The sequence below is a fragment of the Penaeus chinensis genome, chromosome 17 (genome assembly GCF_019202785.1).
Source record: "Penaeus chinensis breed Huanghai No. 1 chromosome 17, ASM1920278v2, whole genome shotgun sequence".
Taxonomy (NCBI): Eukaryota; Metazoa; Arthropoda; class Malacostraca; order Decapoda; family Penaeidae; genus Penaeus; species Penaeus chinensis.
The window spans coordinates 2,275,287-2,297,786 of NC_061835.1; the positions used below are offsets into that span (position 1 = coordinate 2,275,287).

Sequence of the window (22,500 nt, forward strand, 5' to 3'; positions counted from 1 at the left end):
CACACACGTTCACACTTACATACATACACATATTCACACACACAACACACACACACACACACACACACACACACACACACACACACACACACACACACACACACACACACACACACACGTATTTGGCATGACACAGATCTTTGTTAATATTTTCGTATCTATATGTAGTTATTAATAGAAATATAAACTAGCTGCATCCTTTCGTATTATGCATACACACACACACACACACACACACACACACACACACACACACACACACACACACATATATATATATTATATATATATATATATATATATATATATATATACATACATATATCCTTATTGCTTTCCCTCTCAGCTGTTATTTTGTCTCTTGAAATGTTTTTTGAGGGGGATGTTATACATCATAAACACACACACACACACACACACACACACACACACACACACACACACACACACACACACACACACACACACACACACACACACACACACACACACACATACAGACATATATGTATGTATATATATATACACACACATAAACACACACACAGTCGAAGCACCCCCCCCCCCTTTCCCCCCATCTTACTTGTTGCTTCCCGCAGGATAAATTCCCTGCTCAACGACACGTCCTGGATGGAGGCTACGGGCGAGAGCAAGGGCGGGATGCTCAGGATGCTGTCGTCTGTCCCCACGAGCATCTCCCGCCTCACCATGCTCGCGGATCTGCTCAAAAACCCTTTGCTCAGGGATCTCATGGGTAGGAAGTGCGCGGGGGATACGGGCCCATGCATCTATCGTTATTGTTAGGATTTTCGTTATCTTTATTCTCGTTATTATCACCGTCATCATCATTGTCGTCGTGATCATCATTATCGTCATTATTATTATCATTGCTATTCTTTTATTATCATTATCATCATCCTCATTATTATTTTTACATTATTACTTTATCATCATCCTCATTATTATTTTTACATTATTACTTTATCATCATCCTCATTATTGTTTTTACATTACTACTCTATCATCATCAATATTATTTATCATAATTATTATTATCATTATCATCATCATTATGATCACGATTATGATTAAGATTATTATCCTCATCATCATTACCAGCATCATTATCATTAATCAGTAATTATTACTCTGTTTCTACACGGTTGATAATTATAGTACTGCAGTATTAATGGAAATATTGACATTATTATACATCCACTAAATACAGCAAATAGTAAAAGCAATCAGTAATCGTTATTCATAACTTTTTGATAGAACACTATGATTATAGACACTTTAATATGATTTGTGTGAAACATGACACAGTAGATACACATTAATAAGTTTTTATTGGTGATATTTCACACGCAACACGAAATATAACCTCAAGAATTTTCATCTTTACAGAAAACGGGTTATCAGTGAGCGACGTGATACATTCCCCGGGGAAACTCAATGAAACGCTCGTTACGGAGTTTAATTTCGACCCTGCCGTTGTGTCTGCCATTTTGGGCGCCAGGATTAACATGTCTAGGGTGAGTTCTCATTAAGATTTACAGATCTAATGTGCTTATTCGGTGTATTTTCTGCTATCGTTATTCATGAATTGTTTATTGTCGTTACTCTGACATTCTTTACCGTTGTATATTTTGTTTTTTTACCGTTACTCGTCATTGTTCGTTGATCGTCACTCAAAACTCTCTCATCGTCTCTCCTTAACTCATTAACTCTCTCATCGTCACTCATCTATTTGTTACTGTTGTAACTCATACATAATTGACAAACTCTCTCTCATCATCACTCATAACCTCTGTCTCATCCTTACTCATAACCTCTCTCTCATCATCACTCATAACCTCTCTCTTCGTCACTCATAACCTCTCTCTCATCGTCACTCATAACCTCTCTCTACGCGTCACTCAAAACCTCTCTCTCATCGTCACGCATAACCTCTCTCTGATCGTCACTCATAACCTCTCTCTCATCGTCACTCATAACCTCTCTCTCATCGTCACTCATAACCTCTCTCATCGTCACTCATAACCTCTCTCTCATCGTCACTCATAACCTCTCTCTCATCGTCACTCATAACCTCTCTCTCATCGTCACTCATAACCTCTCTCTCATCGTCACTCATAACCTCTCTCTCATCGTCACTCATAACCTCTCTCTACGCGTCACTCAAAACCTCTCTCTCATCGTCACGCATAACCTCTCTCTCATCATCTTATAACCTCTCTCTCATCATCACTCACAACCTCTCTCTACGCGTCACTCAAAACCTCTCTCTCATCGTCACTTATAACCTCTCTCTCATCATCACTCACAACCTCTCTCTCATCGTCACTCATAACCTCTCTCTCATCATCACTCACAACCTCTCTCTACGCGTCACTCAAAACCTCTCTCTCATCGTCACTCATAACCACTCTCTCATCATCACTCATAACCTCTCTCTCATCGTCACTCAAAACCTCTCTCTCATCGTCACTCAAAACCTCTCTCTCATCGTCACTCATAACCTCTCTCTCATCGTCACTCAAAACCTCTCTCTCATCGTCACTCAAAACCTCTCTCTCATCGTCACTCAAAACCTCTCTCTCATCGTCACTCAAAACCTCTCTCTCATCGTCACTCATAACCTCTCTCTCATCGTCACTCAAAACCTCTCTCTCATCGTCACTCAAAACCTCTCTCTCACCGTCACTCATAACCTCTCTCTCATCGTCACTCAAAACCTCTCTCTCATCATCACTCATAACCTCTCTCTCATCGTCACTCATAACCTCTCTCTCATCGTCACTCAAAACCTCTCTCTCACCGTCACTCATAACCTCTCTCTCGTGGCCAGGTGATGTCCCTGGTCGGCTACCGCGACATCCACAGCGTGGTGTGTTCGCCGGATCAGCTGGGGCAGTTCCTCGTCACGCCCACCAGCCAAGACGTGGCCAGCATCTCCGCCTCCCTCTGCAGCCTCTCTCCCAACATCACCGCCAACATCACGAGGGTTTTTACCGACGCTCTGGATGCGATGGGGCTCTTTAACAAGGTGAGTAAGAGAGAAGAAAGTATGGTCAGGCGATCATTATCATCATCTTCGTCGTCGTCATCGTCATCGTTATTGTTATCGTCATTACCTTCTTCATTTTAATCTTTTTCATCATCATCATAGTTTTCGTTAACATCACGATGATAATTACAACCATGATAATAACCATAATCAAAACTAGGGTAAAACCCGTATTGATGATAATGATAAAGATAGCAATAATGATAATGATAGTAAATAAAATAATAATAATGATAATTAATTATGATGAAAATCTTAATTATGATAATGATAATGATAATAATAATGATGATAATAAAAATAGTAACAATAATATAATAATAATAATGATAATAATCATAATGATAATAATCATAATAATAATATTGATAATAACAATAATGATAATTCTAATGATAATAATACTGATGATAATGATAATATCAAAGAATAATAACAACAACACAATAATAATGATGATGATAATGATAACAATAATAATAATAAGGATAATAACAATAACAACAACAATAATGACAACAACAACAACAACAACAATGATAATAACAACAATAATAATAAGGATAATAAGGATAACAACAACAACAGTAATTGAAAAAAACAACAAAAGTAATAACACAGTATTAATAACGACCACGAAATATCGCAGAAACGCCAGCGACAGCCACCGATCTCCTGAGGCCACTTAACCCTTTCCCTCCTTCAGGTTTCCGACGTCCTCGGAGCCATCGGAGGCTACGAGGCAGAGTCGCTCGTGCAGCAGCTGGGGGCGATGCTGGCTTCCCTAGGGCGTCTGGAGTCCCTCGCGCCCCTCGCCTCCACCTTCAGTAGCCTTAGTCACGCCCTGGAGCCTATTACCTCTGCTATTACGGAACTCACGGACGCGGGCTGGACGATGGAGAGGTGAGAGGAAGGGAGGGGGTGGGAAGGGGGGAGGGAGGGGGGAAAGGGGGATGGGAGAAGGTGGGAAGGGGTTGGGGGGAGAGAGGGGTATGAGAGAAGGTGGGAAGGGGGAGGGAGGGGAGGGAGGGAGATAGGAGAGGGTGGGAAAGGGGGAAGGAGGGGAGAGAGGGGGATGGGAGAAGGTGGGAAAGGGGGAAGGAGGTGGGGAAGGGGGATGGGAGGGGGTGGGAAAGGGGAGGGAGGGGAGAAAGGGGGATAGGAGAGGGTGGGAAGGGGGTGGGAGGGGAGAAAGGGGGATGGGAGGGGGTGGGAAAGGGGAGGGAGGGGATGGGAAAGGGGAGGGAGGGGAAAGAGGGGGATGGGACGGGGTAGGAAGGGGTGGGAGGGGAGAGATGGGGATAGGAGAGGGTGGGAAAGGGGGAAGGAAGGGAGGGAGGGGGTGGGAGGGGGTGGGAAAGGGGGAAGGAGGGGAGAGAGGGGGATGGGAGGGGGTAGGAAAGGGGGAAGGAGGTGGGGAAGGGGGATGTGAGGGGGTGGGAAAGGGGAAGGAGGGGAGAGAAGGGGATAGGAGAGGGTGGGAAGGGGGTGGGAGGGGAGAAAGGGGGATGGGAGAAGGTGGGAAGGAGGGGGCGAGGGGGAAAGGGGGTTGGGAGGAGAAGGGAAAGGGGGATGGGAGAAGAGAGAGGGGGATGGGAGAAGGTGGGATGGGAGGGGAGAGAGATAGGTAGGGGGTGGCAAGTGTGGGGAAGAAGAAAGGGGAAAGGGAAGGATTGAAAGGGGGGGGGAGGGAAGGAAGAGAGGACGTGTGGGGGAGGGAAGGGGAGAGGGGGGGAAGGGAGGGGTGGGAGGGGATAGAAAGAAAGGGTAGGGGTTAAGGGGAGAGAAGAAGGGTGGAGGTGGAAGGGGGAAGAAGGAAGGGGAGAAAGAGGGATGGGAGGGGAGAAAGGAGGAGAGGGGTGGGAAATGGGGGGAGGAGTAAGGAAGAGGAGAGGGAAAGGGTGAAAGAGCGGTGGAAGTGGGAGAGAAGGGGAGAGAAGAAGGGTGGGGGTGGGAGAGGGATGGGATGTGAGGGTGAGGGAAGGAGAGCGACGAAGGGGGGGAGGGAGAAGGAAGAGGAGAAGGGGAGTTGGGAGGGGGAGGGAAGGAGAGAGAGGAAGGGAGGGGGTGGAAATAGCAAAGGGAAGTGGGAGAAATAGGGATGGAAGGGGGGAGGGGAGAGGAGGGGAGAGAGTGAGGGAGAGAACGAGAGAGAGAGAGAGAGAGTAAGAGAGAGAGAGAGAGAGAGAGAGAGAGAGAGAGAGAGAGAGAGAGAGAGAGAGAGAGAGAGAGAGAGAGAGAGAGAGAGAGAGAGACAGAGAAAGAAAGAAAGCAAGAACGAGGACAAGAGAGCGAAAGAGATGAAGAGACAAAGATGACAAAGAGATCTGCCCACTAACACCAGATTTCCCCAACCCCCCAGCATGAAGAACTTGATAAGCGTTCTCGAGGGCTTCGTGACGGACCCCCAACTCACCTCTCTCGGCGTGAGGTTGCTGCAGAATGTGAACAGCCTTACCTCCGAAGTGAACACGGTACGTTGGGCTGATGGGTCGCGGGAGGATGTTGTGTCTGTGTGGAATATAATTGTGTTTTTATATTTGAGTAGTGTAATGGTCTCCTTGCGTACGCTTACGCACGCAGGCACACATATATATACACAAACACAAGCACACACACACAAATAATAATACACATCGAAAAAAAATAACCCAGCACGTATCTAAATCCTTCATCTCCCCTTAGGACGTGCCTGACCCATGGAAAAACATCTTGATCAAAGCAGGAGAAGTGATCGACACCACAGGGCATGAGGTGATGGAGGTGACGGAGGCTATGAAGGAGGACTCCACCACGCAGACAGCCCTTGCGTTGGCCACCTCCCTCCTGCCCGCCTTCATGGGGCCCGAGGCACCGAATGTGACGAGGTAAGTTGATCTTTTTTGGGATTGTGTGTGTGTGTGTGTGTGTGTGTGTGTGTGTGTGTGTGTGTGTTTCCGCAGTCATTATGGGAGTTTTCATTGTTTCTTGTTAGTACTGTCAAGCTTTCCTGATTTGACTGTTGAAAAGTTTTTTTTTTTTATTTATTTTTTTATGAAAGGAATTAGATTTAGCGAAACGAAAGCCATCCATGAATTTTCAACTCAACCTTTATTTTAATACTGGGTGAGTTCCAAACGTTTGAAGTAATTCGATCTTATTGATACTGCAAGAATCTCGAGCTGTCGTTGTTCCCAGATTACAGAAATTATTATAGAATGAGAATCGTCGATGTAGGCCTATAACAAAACGAAACAGCAGTATTTTTTTATGCTGGAGGAGGACTTGATTTGTCTTTGGAATGTCTGAAGGGCCGTTTTCAAAACAATTTAAAACTCCATTTCACAGAATTTTGGTATATTCTCAAGTAGTTGTTTCTGTAAGCATCAGATAAATCTCATCTCTTTCCAATTCATGTTTAGCGTCAGTAACGCTGATGCCGTCTTTCTATATAAGCAAAAACGTTAAAAATCACTTCATAGTGCTTATAATGTCTAAAGGGATTAGAATCCAAATAACAGTAATGGATATAAAAAAAAAAAATAAAAAAAACTCAGCTCAGTCTTATTTATCAGGTTTTATTGGATATCAACATATTTTTTTTTCTTTTACCTAATTAATCATTATAATTATCCTTATTTTTATTTTTTACGTTCCTGGTCCCAAACCTAGATATTACAGAAAAGACAACGGTAAACTAAAAAGCCTAATGCAACATTTAGGATCGAAAGATAAACAAATTCTTCTTTATTTAGATAATGTGGATAGACCGAGAGTGATAAACCTGTATATAACATACAATGTGAGCCGAAACGTTGTATTAGGGTTTTCAATATACGTATCGTTCTTAACATTTTTTTCTTTAAGTTATTAGTGCTGTTGTTATTATCGCTATTATTGTTTTTGTTGGTATTACTATAATGATGATAATGATGATGATGATGATGATGATGATAATAATAATAATGATATTGATAATAATAATAATGATAATAAAATAATGATAATAGTAATAGTAATGGTAATAATAATGCTAATGCTAATGCTAATGCTCATAATAATAATAATAATAATAATAATGATGATAGTGTTGATAATAAGAATAGCAATGATAATGATAACAACGATAATGTTGATAATGATAATAGTAATAATTGTTATCATAAGCATTTTCGTCATTATCATTAATGTCTTGTTTTTATTGTTATCATTGTTATGTTTATGATAATCATTATCATTACTATCATTATCGTTACTGTTATTATCATTATTATCATCATCATCATCATCACCATCATCATCATCATCATCACCATCATCATCATCACCATCATCATTATCATCACCATAATCATCACCATCATCATCATCATCATCACCATCATCATCATCACCATCATCATCATCACCATCATCATCATCATCATCATCACCATCATCATCATCATCATCACCATCATCATCATCACCATCATCATTATCATCACCATAATCATCACCATCATCATCATCATCATCACCATCATCATCATCACCATCATCATTATCATCACCATAATCATCACCATCATCATCATCATCACCATCATCACCATCATCACCATCATCATCACCATCATCATCACCATCATCATTATCACCATCATCATCATCACCATCATCATCACCATCATCATCATCATCATCACCATCATCATCATCATCATCACCATCATCATCATCACCATCATCATCATCATCACCATCATCATCATCATCACCATCATCATCATCACCATCATCATCATCACCATCATCACCACCACCATCACAATCACCATAACCACCATCATCATCACCATCATCATCATCACCATCATCATCACCATCATCATTATCACCATCATCATCATCACCATCATCATCACCATCATCATCATCATCATCACCATCATCATCATCATCATCACCATCATCATCATCACCATCATCATCATCATCACCATCATCATCACCATCATCATCATCACCATCATCATCATCACCATCATCACCACCACCATCACAATCACCATAACCACCATCATCATCACCATCATCATCACCACCACCACCATTACCATCACCATCATCATTATCACCACCACCATCACAATCACCATCATCATCATCACCACCACCATCACAATCACCATCATCATCATCACCATCATCACCACCACCATCACAATCACCATAACCACCATCATCATCACCATCATCACCATCATCATCACCACCACCACCATTACCATCACCATCATCATTATCACCACCACCATCACAATCACCATCATCATCATCACCACCACCATCACAATCACCATCATCATCATCACCATCACCATCATCATCATCATTACACCACCACCACCATGAAAATCCTGATGACCCCCTTTTCCCTTGGATCCTGCATACTGAAATGGTATTCGTGTCCCCTCAGCCTGGGCGGCGCCTTGGCCGACGCCCTGCAGCGCCTTCCGGCTGAAGCGCAGAGCCACGTGGTCAGTGCGCTCGCCTCTGCGCAGTTGATCGCCGCGCTCTACACCAACGCGACCCGAGCTACCAGTAGTATGTAGTTTGATGTGTGTTTATTTTCGTGATTTATTGGGACGAAGATGACAGGTAGTGTACGCAGGCAGATGGATTTAGCGTAGTTTTTTTTTTATTATGTATGTTCTGCTTAGAAAAGAAAAATGCATTGTGGAGGTATTGTTTTCATTATTGCTTTCTGTTGCTATAAACTGTCTCTATAAGAAACACAACTCTGGCGTTAGTAGTTTCACCTTAATTGCTGAATCATTTAACAGTAGTATCAATAAAGTTTAACTGTAAAACTACCTATATTAATAAAATTGTCTCTATTGATAAGCATTGTGGAAATAAACTAGAACTGATCTCATCATGTTTTGTTTTGTTTTTGTTATAGTTCTGGTCCCGTGGGTTATATCAAACCCCCCAGCCGTGAATTATGGATTGATGGCAACCTTCTCTAACCACACTTTACTCCAGGTGAGACTCCTCTTGTAAACCGTAACATTAGGTAAAATATAAATTAAAGGTATTAACTGCGTTTGCTTGTCTGATGCGCTGAAATCGTTATAGTGTTTGTTGATTCCATGCGTTAGGTTGGAATTATTAGAGTCTGTTTACTTGATGTGTTATGTTGAAGGTAATCAGGTAATCTGATGTGGTAAGTCATTACAGGGTTTGTGTGTTTCATGTGTTAAGTTAAGATCATGATTATATGCGTTTATTTGATATGTTCAGTTATAATCATCTCGGCGTTTGCTTGCATCCACTCGCTAACACACAGAAAGCACATTACAGTTCTCTTTTTTTTCAGAAACTGATATCGGAGAACAGCCTGGCGACGTGGGTGTGCAGCCGAGAGTCCTGGGCTGACCTGTCGGACGAGGGCTGGCAGAGCCTCTCCGCGCAGATGTGCACTGACTCGGGGCGTAACAAGCTGCAGGAATTAAGGGACCTCATCCACTCGTATTTTAATCAGGACTTCATAAAGGTAAATGCAGGATTTCGGATACCAGACGCTTGTTTGCGCCATTTTGATACGAATGGGGATCTGAGGAGCAAGGATGGTGGGAAAACGTGAGAGAAATGTATCATAAAAAACGATCACCACTTTTGGAAAAGGAATTTAATAATTGAAATCCATCATTCATCATTAATGAAAAATCCAAAAGTGCTAACAAAGCAGACAATGCTAAGTGGAGATTTTAGCTGAAGTTGCAATATAATTCACTGATCGAAGTTTATGCATAAATACACTCGTGTTCACAAAACAATAAACTAAAAAAGGAAAAAAAAATAAGTTAAGTCATAAATAAACTAACTCATAAACTAATCTAAATAGTAAAATGCATCATCTTAATTTTTCTCTTCCCAATTTTAGAATGAGCTCCCTAAATCCTCGATAAACGGAACCGCCGTCGTTGAGGTCTTCTGGAAATCCTATGAGGCCAGTCAAACCCTCAATGCCATGATGACGTCATACATTACGTCACTCAGGAGGAAGAGGTCACTGGGGGACCTCGGCGCCGCGCAGTCTGAGATGCCCGCCACGCCCCCAGAGGTCATCCAGGAGCTGAAGGATGCCGCCAGGATGACCCGACGCCTGCTCAAGAATGTGTGGGTTTCCTGTGGGCGTGTGTGCGTATGTGTGTGTATGCGTGTGTGTGTGTGTGTGTGTGTGTGTGTGTGTGTGTGTGTGTGTGTGTGTGTGTGTGTGTGTGTGTGTGTGTGTGTATGTGTGTGTGTGTGTGTGTGTGTGTGTGTGTGTGTGTGTGTGTGTGTGTGCGCGTGTGTTTGTGTGTTTGAGTGTGTGTGTGTGTGTGTGTGTGTGTGTGTGTGTGTGTGTGCGCGTGTGTTTGTGTGTTTGAGTGTGTGTGTGTGTGTGTGTGTGTGTGTGTGTGCGCGTGTGTTTGTGTGTTTGAGTGTGTGTGTGAGTGTGTGTGTGTGTGTGTGTGTGTGTGTGTGTGTGTGTGTGTGTGTGTGTGTATGTGTGTGTGTGTGTGTATGCGCGTGTGTTTGTGTGTTTGAGTGTGTGTGTATGTGTGTTTGTGTGGGTACGTGGGTACCTGCGTACACTTATGCATATTCATATTCTTGTACTTCTATCGACATACCCTTTAATACCTACGCAACACACCGCCCTTACACTCCATCTAGCCTGCTTTTTAGATCTAATGTCCACCCATCCCATTACAGGTTAACAGCCTCCTCCGACCTTCTGAAGTCTGAACTCGAGAAAAATGGGACTTCCTTCCCCTCGCTGCCGCACCACATCAAGGTCCTCCTCGACCCGAACACCATGATGCACGTTGCAGGTAAAGATAGGTGCTTCCACTCTCAGGAAAGAAGAAACTAGTAATTGCAAAATGCAGTATGAGAGGAGAGGAGAGAGTTCTCATTAGCTGACGCTGAATACGTTTTTTTTATTTTAGAAATAACTTTCATTTTTGCTACTATTAAGTTTAACAATAAACCACCTATGTTGATAGAATTGTCTCCATGAATTAAATTAATTGATAAAATCACACCTGTAGCATTCACCTTCCTTCCTCCTCTTCAGATGCGACCTCGTCTGTAGTGGAGGTCATGATTCAGCTGATCGAGGTGACCTCCTCCCCGTGGAAGGTCATTGACCTTGTACTCCATCCTGCTGTGGAAGGTCTCCTCCAGAAGGTCTTGCCGACTGCTGTGTGAGTTGAATTTTGGATATTTTTATGCGGATGTGTACGTTATGATTCTGTAAAGCTTTGTGTGTAAATAATGCATGCTCATACAAGCCAAACCAACGCAAACACAATACGGACACATAGGATATGTAATACAAACTCACAAACACATTTAGCAATGCTACACAATGTAATACCAACGTAACACAACACAACATACCTCAACATATACACCACACATGACATCCCCCGAAACATGCACACAAAACCACAGGGACTCACCCCCCCCCCCCACCACGTACACACACACACACACACACACACACACACACACACACACACACACACACACACACACACACACACACACACACACACACACACACACACACACACACACACACAACTCATGTTCATTAATCCTGGACAGATTGGACGTGGTACAAAGCATCCTCGACTTCATGGAAAACAACACCATAAGTGTACCTGCGCCTGTACCGCAGATCGTGCAGGTACTCAACGCAAGCCAAGCTCTTCTCACTAAGATCAAAGGTTCGTTCTATTTTTTTCTTCTATTTTCTTTTTCTATTCTTCTATTTCTTTCTTTTTGCAGTGGTAGGATTTTTTTATTTTTTTTATAAAGTACCGTGCTATTTTGTGTATTATTTCTGTTATATGATGTTAATGTTGTGTTTCAGTATTGTTAAGTTGTGATGTTTGCTGATCCGAACGTAAAGGAAATTTTAATGCTGACTCTCTCCCTCTCTCTCTCTCTCTCTCTCTCTCTCTCTCTCTCTCTCTCTCTCTCTCTCTCTCTCTCTCTCTCTCTCTCTCTCTCTCTCTCCCTCTCTCTCCCTCTCTCTCTCTCTCTCTCTCTCTCTCTCTCTCTCTCTCTCTCTCTCTCTCTCTCTCTCTCTCTCTCTCTCTCTCTCTCTCTCTCTCTCTCTCTCTCTCTCTCTCTCTCTCTCTCTCTCTCTCTCTCTCTCTCTCTCTCTCTGCCTCTCTGTCTTTGTCTCTCTCTCTCTCTCTCTCTCTCTCTCTCTCTCTCTCTCTCTCTCTCTCTCTCTCTCTCTCTCTCTCTCTCTCTCTCTATCTATCTATCTCTCTGCCTCTCTGTCTTTGTCTGCGTGTGTGTATGTGTGTGTATGTGTGTGTATGTGTGTGTGCGTGTGCGTATGCGTATGCGCGCGTGCCTGGGTACTCGCTTTCATGTGCCTAAATCTGACCATTTAAGACCATGCCAAACCTCCTTTGCTGCAGATACGTCGTCGCTGTGGGGGGAGATGCAGCGCAGTCTGCCTTACTCTGCCGGTCTGCTGAGGCAAGCGGGGATCCTGCCCAGGCTTCTCGCTCTGCCTTACCTCTGGCTGCTCGAGGGGGTCCCGCAGGTAATGGGGTGGAAGCGATAAAGGATGGAATAAGGAGTCGCTGGATTATTCTGTATTCATCTTTATGATTATCAATATTGTTGTTAATGTGATTAACTGTTAGATATGATCGCCAACACTATTATTATCATCATCACCACCATAACTATCATCACCATCATACCCACTATCATCACCCTCACAACTGCACCTGTCACCCTCCCCCTTCTCGCCCTCCGGTGCCCAGGGCGCCATCACGCTCCTGAGCAACGCGACAGCCTGGCGGACGTACCCCTGCGGCGAGACATCCTTGGCGACCTTCTTCCCCGCGTCCTCCGAGGGCTTGCCTGCGACCTGGGCCTCCCTTGACCGCATCAAGGCCGAGGTCAGGAAGGTCGAGGACTACCTCTGCCACAACTACAGCGCCGTCGTCAGTGAGGTCGCTTCGGATGCTAAATTGACGAATAGCGTCAGAGCTTTGGTGAGTGGACTAACACGCTGATGCATGAAGTCAAAGACAAACATTGTAACGTGTCCAGAAAGTTGAAAAAGAAATACTGCCACAAAGTGAACTGAAAACGAACGTAATGTTTCGCACTCGCCAAGAGTTTCTCATCAGACGAAGCCAAACGCCACAATGGCAGTATTTCTATTTTAACACTGTTATATCATGTTTATGCTTTTTATGAGTTATGTGGTATTCACTAAAAGAAGTTCTCGAACATTCTCTTCCCTTGATAAAAATAGGCACAAACAGATACAGATAATTTTACAAACGATTCTTTTACATAGCAAAATGTAAAGATACCTCGAGGATACCATGAACATTTTAAACCCATACTGAGATTACCAAGAGAAAGCCGTGACAATAGAGTTCTCAGCGGTGCGCCTAAGAGGAATTTTATCAGCGGGCATAAGACCGTTATCGCGTCCCTTTACCTTCTTCTTAGTCATCCAGTTTTATCTAATTACGTTTTATGCGTTTTAAGACCAAAAAAGAGGAAAGGCATGAAAGAGGAAAAGAGGGTGGAATGAAGCACCTTTGTTGAATTCCCAAAACATTCCCTGGCTCCCTTTGGCTCCAGGACCCCCTTCCGACCCCGATTTCCCCCCTTAGGACTCTGCTGTACCCTTCTTGGACCCCGATATTCCCACTGAGGACCCCGATGTACCCATTCACCTCCCTGTCATTTGCTGCCAGGTGGAGGACATGAGACCAGGTTCCATCGAGATCAGCGGCACCATCGAGCTCCTGCAGACCCTCCCCGATCTGGTCATGTCTCTGGATCTGAGCCAGCTGCTTCAGGAGGTGACCACGCCCGGAGGAGTTTCTCTTCAGCAGGAGTTCGCCGATTCTTTCGTTGGGAATTTTCCTCGAGAGGATACTGGCAGGTTAGGCCCGGGATGCTTTTTTTTTTTGTATAGGCCTACTGCCAGTGCATTTTCCTTTAATTGTTTCTCCCAGAACGCGAAAGAAAAAAGTAAGGTACTAAATTGTTGTCATGCACCATTTGCGCAGAAATGGTATTAATTTGTCATCACTGTGTGTATCTATGTGTCTGTGCATATGTATGTGTGTGTGTGTGTATAATTAAACACGACTTCATGTAATGTCTTTCGCCTGCAGCGTTTTGGTGGGCCTGCTGGACAAGGCCCTGCTGCACCTGGCTGCGGACTCCCGGACGGCCGCCGCAGTGAGCAGCATCCGCCTGGGAATGTTCCATGCGCAGGCCATCGCGAGGGAGCTCACGGCGATGCTTGAAGGTTCTAGCTCATGTCTTATGTGATATAAAGAATCCTTTAATTGATTCATAGCCATAGGATTATGTGTTTTGATTCATGACCATATATTGACATTAAGAATATAAACGTGAGATTATTTCACATAATGAAATGCACTTTTTAAGAGATATGACTGGAAAATGAATAATTTTATAATGAAATATAATCAATCCTTCTCATTTATACATTTCCTACCTTTGTTGCAATAAACTCATTGTCCTGCAGCTAAAGTGACTCTCGGTGCGATTCTCGGTGTTCCGGACGACTATCCTCCGCTCGTCCTTCTCCAGGAGGATCCCGCCGGCACTGCCTCCTTCCTGGTGGACGAAATTACTTCCCTCGCCATGTCAGTCCTTTTGGTGGGTGTCGCGTATTACTTCAGGCAAACAAGCACAAGAGGCAAACATGTCCAAGAGACGATGATGATAAAAATAATTTGCTCCCGTGTTTGTGCTTTTGTTTGTGACGACGTATTAGGGGGTTCTGTTCCCGTAGCATAATATCTAATGTTGTTTTTTCTCACCGTTTTCGCAGGACAATAAAGTCGACTTCGAGTGGGTGGGCGGGATGTGCAACAGGAGCAAGGGTGTGAGCAGCATCGTCCAGCTCGTGTGTTTCCTGCTTGACAACCCACAGCCGCCAGTGATGTATTCAAACCTCACCGCCATCTTCACTACAGCCGTGGTAAGACCTGTGTGATGTTTTCTTGGATACTCGGCGGGCGTCCTTTAGCGTGCGATTCCTACTTGGAGAAGCCCTGTCGTTGCTGAAACTAATGCCAATTCTTGCACATCTTCAGGAGAACTTCGCGAACCCGAATGGAGTCGTCCCGCAGGTGGAGACGAAGGACGTGCTTGATAGTGTAGCTCTGATGGTGGACCGTCTGCGGGCCTTTGATGTGAGCCGCCTCTTGGACTTGGGTTTGGTGAAGGCCTTCTTTAACGCTTCCATGGCGGAACTGGAGGTGTTCAAGGCGGGACTCCTTGACCTGCAGAAGCAATGGTTAGTTAAGCGTACTTCTGGTTTATGGTAAACCATTATATTCCTATTAACTAAGAGGCCTTAGTCGTCTGTAAAGTATTTCAATGTTGCACATTACTTCAATTTGCCTTCGTTTTGTTGCTCTTATTATCAAAGTCATATTTTTTCCTCGTCTTTTACTAGGCTCTGGAAGGCTGCAGACGCGGCTGTGTTGGAGAATAAGAACATGTCTGAGGTGGCAAGGAAGGCTGGCGTCGTTCTCACGTACATCCTGCAGTGGCTGCCCGCCTCGCCAGGTGCACTATCGGCCACTTTTTTGTGCTCTTTGCTAAGTGATTGATATATTGTGATATTTTTCTGACTTAAATTGTAAGTGATCATGAGCAGTTATTAATTAGTCCCTTTATTTTGCAATTAGTGTTTAGAAAAGAATCCAGATGCATTTCACGTAACTCGCAATATGTTGCAGAAAACGTAAGCTCGTTAATCCCCGAACCTCTGCTGAACCTCCACCACCTCCTCAATACCACCTGGATAGACCTTCTCGACGGACTTCACCATAACCTCATGCTCAACCCCGGCCTCGTCAACCTCACTCTGCCAGAAGTTTGTTCCTCGGCCTCTAACCTCCAGGAGCCATCGGGAGGGACTGGAAATTTCCTAGAAACAATTGGGACTCTCTGCCAGCTGGTCTCGGATCTCGCCGCGGAAGACTGGCTGCAGATGAGTCAGCTGTTGAGGGATTTAGTAAGTTGGCAGTAGTCTGTGTTCCTGTGGTTCTAATCACATGTTTGTAGATATGATATGCTGATGACATTTTCTCTTATGTTCACCTTTTCTGCTCTTCTATTCGTGTAATACTATTGCTTATCCACCCAACTGGCTATTATATTTCGCCTCACCTCCTCCCGCCTGCTTCAGGAGACTGACAGAGGACGTAATAACCAACAATCGGTGACCAAGGGAATCTACGACCTTGGCCAAGAAGTGTTCGATCGCCTGCGCGCCGTCCTGGAGGGAGCGGGTCAGTCGTTGATGTCCGATTTCTTGCTCCAACTGCAGTCGTATCTGAGTTGGGGAAACTGGGAGGAACTCTTGACGAGAATTCAAGCGAGGAAGGAAAACAGGTATAGTTTTTCTTAACGTTATTGTTCTTAAGTGAAAATATGAATAATTTTTTTTTTTTTTTTTTTTTTTTTTTAGCAGTCTGAGTCTTTATGTCTGTTCCTGTCTTACAGTCTACCCCGATTTTTATTTCCCTCCGCGCTCTCTCTCTCTCTCACTCTCTCTCTCTCTCTCTCTCTCTCTCTCTCTCTCTCTCTCTCTCTCTCTCTCTCTCTCTCTCTCTCTCTCTCTCTCTCTCCTCTCCCTCTCCCTCTCCCTTTCCCTCCCTCCCTCCCTCCCTTCTTTCTTCATTCCTTCCCTATCTCTCTCTATTCCCCCCCCGTCCCTCCCTTCTGCTCTCCTTCCCTCCTCTCTCCTTTTTCCAATTTTCCCTCTCTTCCTTCCCCCTCCATCCCTCTCTTTTATCTCATCTGCTCTCTCTTTCTCTCTCTCTCTCTTTTTCTTTTCAATCCCATCCTGTACCTCTCACCTACCTCTTTTCTTTCTCTCTCACTCCCCTCCTCCAAACTTTCTCCCATTGTCCTTCTTTCTTCTCTCCCTCCCTTCCTCCCTCCTCCTTCTTTCCCTTCATCCTTCCCTCACTCCTTCCCCCCCTCCCCCTTCTCTCTCACACCCTTCTCTCCCTCCCACTTCCCCTCCCCACACACCCTCCTAACAACAGCATCTCTTCTCACCCTCATCTTAACACCAAGCATCATTCATCTCCGCAGCACGTTATCGGACCTGATGCCCCCGCTGGAGATGCTGCTGAGAGGGCTGGAGGGCGCCACGGACCCCAACGCCCGCTCTCACGTCATCAGGGCCGTGTCCTTGAAGGTCGCCCTCGGCCGGTTCTTGCTCGGTAAGGAAGGGAGAGGCCGCGGGGTCAAAGGAGGTTCTCGGATTTGTTTTGGTTTTCGTTGTTGCTGTTATTATTGTTATCGTTATTTGTTGATCATTATTGTTGTTTTCTGGTGTCTTCATTTATTGTCATCATTGCTGGCATCACTGCATGACCATAACCACTACTATTATCATTATTATCATTAATAATCATCATTATTATTATCAACAAAATCATATCCTTCACCATCACCACATCACAATCATCAGCATTCACCACAACCACCATCACAACTAACAATGATAATAATAATAATAATAGTAATAATGATAATGATAATGACAGTAATGGCAACAATGATAAACATACTACCGATACCACAATAACTACTTTTAACAGAAATAGTAATAAAGATAATAATGACGATAATCCGCAAACAGCTGACAACATCCGGGATCTTCTGGACGGGACTTCAACGCTGCGAAGTCTTGCGGAGGCGATGACGTCACAGCTGCCGTATGCCCTGAGGGACGTGGTGGTCGCCGTGGCACAGGAGCCCAAGGAGGTGCGCGAAGAGGGCGTGGCACTCTGGTTCAGATTCAGTGCAGAGTTTGGTTCCATTTTTTTTAAGACAGATAATTAATTTCGTAATAATTATTTTTATTCTGTCTTTTTTGCTTTATTTTGAAGTTGTGGAATATTTCCAAGCCAAAATTCACGAGGGAACAAAAGCGATTTTTTTTTTTTTTTTTTAGATAATAACTTAGGTAAATTATACCAGGAGAATACTGGAGGTTACAAAAAGATATGAAATGATGAATATATGCAATATACAATATGATTTTACTCGATGTGGCATATCTGTCCTATATTTCCTCCCCTGGTTAATTTCTTGTAGAAAATCCAGATAATATAGTTTTGGACAGACAATATGACCTAGCATTTTCATTTATATAACACAAACTGCTGTCAGATGATATACACTAAATTCAAGGTTCGAAAAAAAAAAAACTACTAATAAGGTTGGGAATAAGCAAAACGCTCAGATTTCTCTCTCCGTCATTCAAATCTCAAAAAAAAAAAAAGAAGCATGACCTCTTATCCTGACTTAAAGCAGCCCCCTTCACCCCCCCCCCCCCCTCTCTCCTTGCTCCTCAAGGTGGCCAAAGTGATCGAGTCCCTCAGCAGAGACTCGTGGGCCTCCGTCTGTCAGAAGGACCTCGAGAAATTTGGCCAGTCTCTTCAAGCTTTTAAGGACAGCGTCTGCCAAGTGAACCCTCAGGCAATCGCTGGCGACTTCAATAAGCTTTTGAAAATTGACGTCCTTCAGGTGAGAAATGTTGGGAATGCTGATGTGGTTTTGTTTTATGAATCGAATATTTACGGTGAGAGGTCGAAGCAAGGTTCAGTTCGATCCAAGATCATTTTTTCATGGCTATGTCGAATGAAAAAAAGTATATAATTCATTCAGACAAGCCATTAAACTCTTTGGAAACAAACATAATTGAACTGGAATTTATCTAAATACAACCCCATCTTATCGACAGGGTTTCACACCAATAAATCTTGAAGAGGTTCTCAACGCGAGCTTGAATTTGGCGGGGGATTTGAAAAGCCAAGAATCACTCCTTCGGAAATTCGAAGACCCGGTGACCTACCTGGGGCTGGAGACGTGGCTCAACATCCACAGTCTTGTGTTTAATGTTACGGCGGACGAGATGTGGGAAAATAGGTAAGTTGTGTCTCTTAACTTGTTCATGATGAATAGATTCTTTACAAAATAGAAAGATTACTAACGCTGTTACGATATACATTGACACTTGATGTCTGTTTTACATTACCCCTTAAATTCTGTTCCAACCAATTTCATTTCTTCAGTATACTGATTCTTTGAAAAATTACTGCAAATTGTGCGGCTAATAAATAAGGGTATATACATATACATTTGATTTCAAATTTTCACTACCTCTTAAATTCTATTCCTATTAATATATTTACTCAATTACCTTCCTTACTGACTTACCTCCTCGCCACAGCACCATGATCCTAGCGACCGCATTGGGGCCCCTCGTGAACCTAAGCTTCGAGTTGAGCCCAGAGGAAACGGAGGGCTTGAAAGAGGTCCTGGCAGAGGCTGGGAGGTACTTGAGGGGCATCAAGTTCTTCTTGGCACTGGCTCGGGGCGGTGACATGTGGCAGTTCATCAGGGAGGTAAGTCTAAGATGCGACTGTGGTTTGTTAAATTGTCTGGGCGTATTTGAGGTATGAAGGAATATAATGTTTTGAATGATTGCAAATGTTGCTGTTTTGTATGTTTGATTATCATGACGGAAAATTATGTGGTTGGTCGAAACTGTTCATTCATACCTTCCAAACATAAGAGCGTTAGTGTCAAGAATTCTGAGTACAAATGAATAAACAATAGTATTAAGCTTTGTTGAAGAATGTTCCCAATATCTTTCACATATGTGTTTCCTAGGTATACGTGGACAAACCTGTGGTGGTCAAATTCTTCGACTTAGTAGAGAAACTTCCCGACTTCTTCTACGAACATGGCATGTTCTACGGAAACTTCACTGTGGTAAGATATCAATATAATTATTTAATATATAGAAAAAACAATCTCCTTGATTTTATTCGATTGTCTGTTTAAACGCATCATCTTCGACTTCTGTCAGAATATATCCAACACACACTCACGTCTTGCAGATGTCTCAAGTCATACTGCTGGGCAGTGACACGCCTTGCAACCTGCTTTTTTTCCTGCTGGACGGCCACCGAGACCTCATGAAGAACGAAAGCGCTGCCCTGCTGAGGGAGGTGTTCCAGTTCGTGTGTGACACTCAGCAGTTATCGCTTCTGCAATCTCAGCTTATTCCCAGTACTCCCCCTGTCATTGCGGTAACTAACTCTGTCACTTCAGTATCTTTAATTAATTTTCCCATTTCATTTTAGCGCTATGGATTGTTATTGGAAAAGAGTAGTGTAACTTTAATCAATTTGCTCACTATGGCCAATTGATTTCAACAAGCGGACATGATATCAGGAAACTATTAGTTGTTGGACGTGCCATTTTCCTTATTCACAGAACGTCACTATGGAAGTCGACGCAGCTACCCTGGGGCTCCTCGTCGACCACGTGGCCTGGGACGTCGTGAAGATCGCCCAGGGAAGGTTCTTGGAGGGTGACGTACAGCTCCCCCTCTGGCTCCAAAGGCAGAGCTGGGAGAAGGTCTTGCTCATGCTGGAACATTACCAAAAAGAAACGTGAGTGATGATATTTGGGTATTATTACTTCCGTAATAAGATTTTCGATTGACTGAAAATGTATGTTACAGTAAAATTATGGTTCTTAAACACAGGCAACACGGCAACTGGATCAAACTGATCTACTACTACTAAGTTCACAAAGTCAAAATCAGACTTGGTAGTCCTTCTAGTTATGTGGGTCTAGTTCAGTTCTCTCTCTCTCTCTCTCTCTCTCTCTCTCTCTCTCTCTCTCTCTCTCTCTCTCTCTCTCTCTCTCTCTCTCTCTCTCTCTCTCTCCTTCTTCTTCTTCTTCTTCTGCTTCCTCTTCTTCTTCTTCTTCTTCTTCTTCTTCTGCTTCCTCTTCTTCTTCTTCTTCTTCTTCTTCTTCTTCTTCTTCTTCTTCCCCTCCCCTCCTCTCTTTCCCTTTCCCTCTCCCTTTCTTCCTCTCTCATGCTCTCCCTCTCTCTCTCCTTCTGTCTCTCCCTCTCCTTTCTCCTTCCTTCCTTCCCTCCCATTCCCTCTCCCTCTCCTTTACCCATCTTACACATCTCCCCTCTGCCTCTTCAGAACCATCCAGGATGTGGTCGTGCTGTTGGCCGGCCTTGGGCTGGACGCGGCGCGGCTTCGTCTGGACCAGCAGTACATCGTCCCTGCTGCCGGGCTGGTGTTCAACCTCGCTTCCCGCTTCGTCGCCGCCGTCGATGGTATGTCTGACTGATTCCTTTGGTCATTGTCTATATCAGGGGATAATCAACTTTTATCGGGAAAGGTCCAGTTAGTTAAGTTCTAATATATGCAGAGTTCCGGATAAATATTTTACTTGCAATCATGAAAATAAAACCACCAATCTGAGTATTCCATATTGTTCCTATATGATTTTTATTCCTCTCCAAAAACAAGACTGATATGCCGTAATCAAAATTGTCCTGTATTTTATTACGATATTTTTTATGTTTGAAGGCCATTTAGCCAAAACATTCTTGGTAGCAGCTCAGGTTTCGTAGATCTGCTTAGTAAGAACAAAACACTACCATAGTATAGATTAGTTAATATACATATTATAATTTATATTTATGTTAGCTTTTGCATATACTATCTAATGCTTTTGGTATTTTCAGTCCATATTCCGTCTTGTTAGTTTTGAAAATTAATGTTCTACCATTTAGCTATTCATGGCAAGGTTTAACATACGCTTTGCAGTGTATTATATTAGGCCTTCTTACTGTTTCTGACTATGATATGCTTATAAACTACTCTAAAAGTGTTTAATATATACTAAGCCTGATGTTTCCATTCCTATTCCCTCTGGTGTTTATCTGCATTTGAAATTTGCTTTAGGAAAATATATCCCTCCACAGAAAACACCGGGGAGCTCGACTTGGACGTGTTTACGAAAGGTTTGGGTTCTGTGACGAATCTGCAGCAGAAGGTGGTGCCGATGCTGGCCGATCTCGTGGCTCTCGCTCTGTGGTTCCCGGAGTGTAAAGTAAGATGGCTGTGGGCTCTTTCTGTTGACAAATAAAAAAAAAGAGTGAGGTTTCCAGGGCGAATAGTGTTTTTTAGTATCACGTAAGAATATTTAAGAACACCAAGTCCCTGTGATATATGTTGCCCAATTCCTTTTCCAGATGTACTATGGCCTGCTATCAGGTGTTCCCCCGATGGAGCAGTATGAAAACATGTGTAAAGGTGATGTTAAGGAATACCTGTTGCACCCGAGCCTGAGTGAAGCGAGGTGGCAGACCGTCCAAGAGCTCCTGTGCACCACGAACTTCGGCGACCTCCAGAACGACCTTGCGCCCCTCTTCAACACGACGCCCATCGTGGACGGCATCGTAAGTTTGCATGGATGGCTGTCCCTTTTATCTTCTGGACGAACAAAAATGACATAAGGCTCGGGTCTTTCTA

At 43.7% G+C, this 22,500-nt stretch overlaps 1 protein-coding gene across 1 annotated transcript in view; it reads left to right on the plus strand.

Annotated features, from left to right (window-relative positions):
• The window catches only part of LOC125033966, an 87,399-nt gene that overhangs the window by 51,562 nt on the left and 13,337 nt on the right, over nt 1–22,500 (plus strand). Inside the window, exons 5-38 of the mRNA XM_047625569.1 lie at nt 600–754; nt 1,408–1,535; nt 2,852–3,049; nt 3,777–3,973; nt 5,433–5,544; nt 5,756–5,937; nt 8,511–8,638; nt 8,997–9,079; nt 9,414–9,590; nt 9,981–10,216; nt 10,796–10,914; nt 11,160–11,289; nt 11,696–11,817; nt 12,526–12,653; nt 12,880–13,113; nt 13,834–14,024; nt 14,260–14,396; nt 14,640–14,773; nt 14,949–15,098; nt 15,214–15,416; nt 15,579–15,691; nt 15,865–16,142; nt 16,317–16,522; nt 17,231–17,361; nt 17,784–17,908; nt 18,503–18,673; nt 18,891–19,075; nt 19,380–19,554; nt 19,823–19,924; nt 20,053–20,244; nt 20,432–20,610; nt 21,160–21,296; nt 21,951–22,078; nt 22,221–22,427. Of these exons, the coding sequence (XP_047481525.1) occupies nt 600–754; nt 1,408–1,535; nt 2,852–3,049; nt 3,777–3,973; nt 5,433–5,544; nt 5,756–5,937; nt 8,511–8,638; nt 8,997–9,079; nt 9,414–9,590; nt 9,981–10,216; nt 10,796–10,914; nt 11,160–11,289; nt 11,696–11,817; nt 12,526–12,653; nt 12,880–13,113; nt 13,834–14,024; nt 14,260–14,396; nt 14,640–14,773; nt 14,949–15,098; nt 15,214–15,416; nt 15,579–15,691; nt 15,865–16,142; nt 16,317–16,522; nt 17,231–17,361; nt 17,784–17,908; nt 18,503–18,673; nt 18,891–19,075; nt 19,380–19,554; nt 19,823–19,924; nt 20,053–20,244; nt 20,432–20,610; nt 21,160–21,296; nt 21,951–22,078; nt 22,221–22,427 (5,473 nt within the window). The remainder of the gene's footprint in view (nt 1–599; nt 755–1,407; nt 1,536–2,851; nt 3,050–3,776; nt 3,974–5,432; nt 5,545–5,755; nt 5,938–8,510; nt 8,639–8,996; nt 9,080–9,413; nt 9,591–9,980; nt 10,217–10,795; nt 10,915–11,159; nt 11,290–11,695; nt 11,818–12,525; nt 12,654–12,879; nt 13,114–13,833; nt 14,025–14,259; nt 14,397–14,639; nt 14,774–14,948; nt 15,099–15,213; nt 15,417–15,578; nt 15,692–15,864; nt 16,143–16,316; nt 16,523–17,230; nt 17,362–17,783; nt 17,909–18,502; nt 18,674–18,890; nt 19,076–19,379; nt 19,555–19,822; nt 19,925–20,052; nt 20,245–20,431; nt 20,611–21,159; nt 21,297–21,950; nt 22,079–22,220; nt 22,428–22,500) is intronic.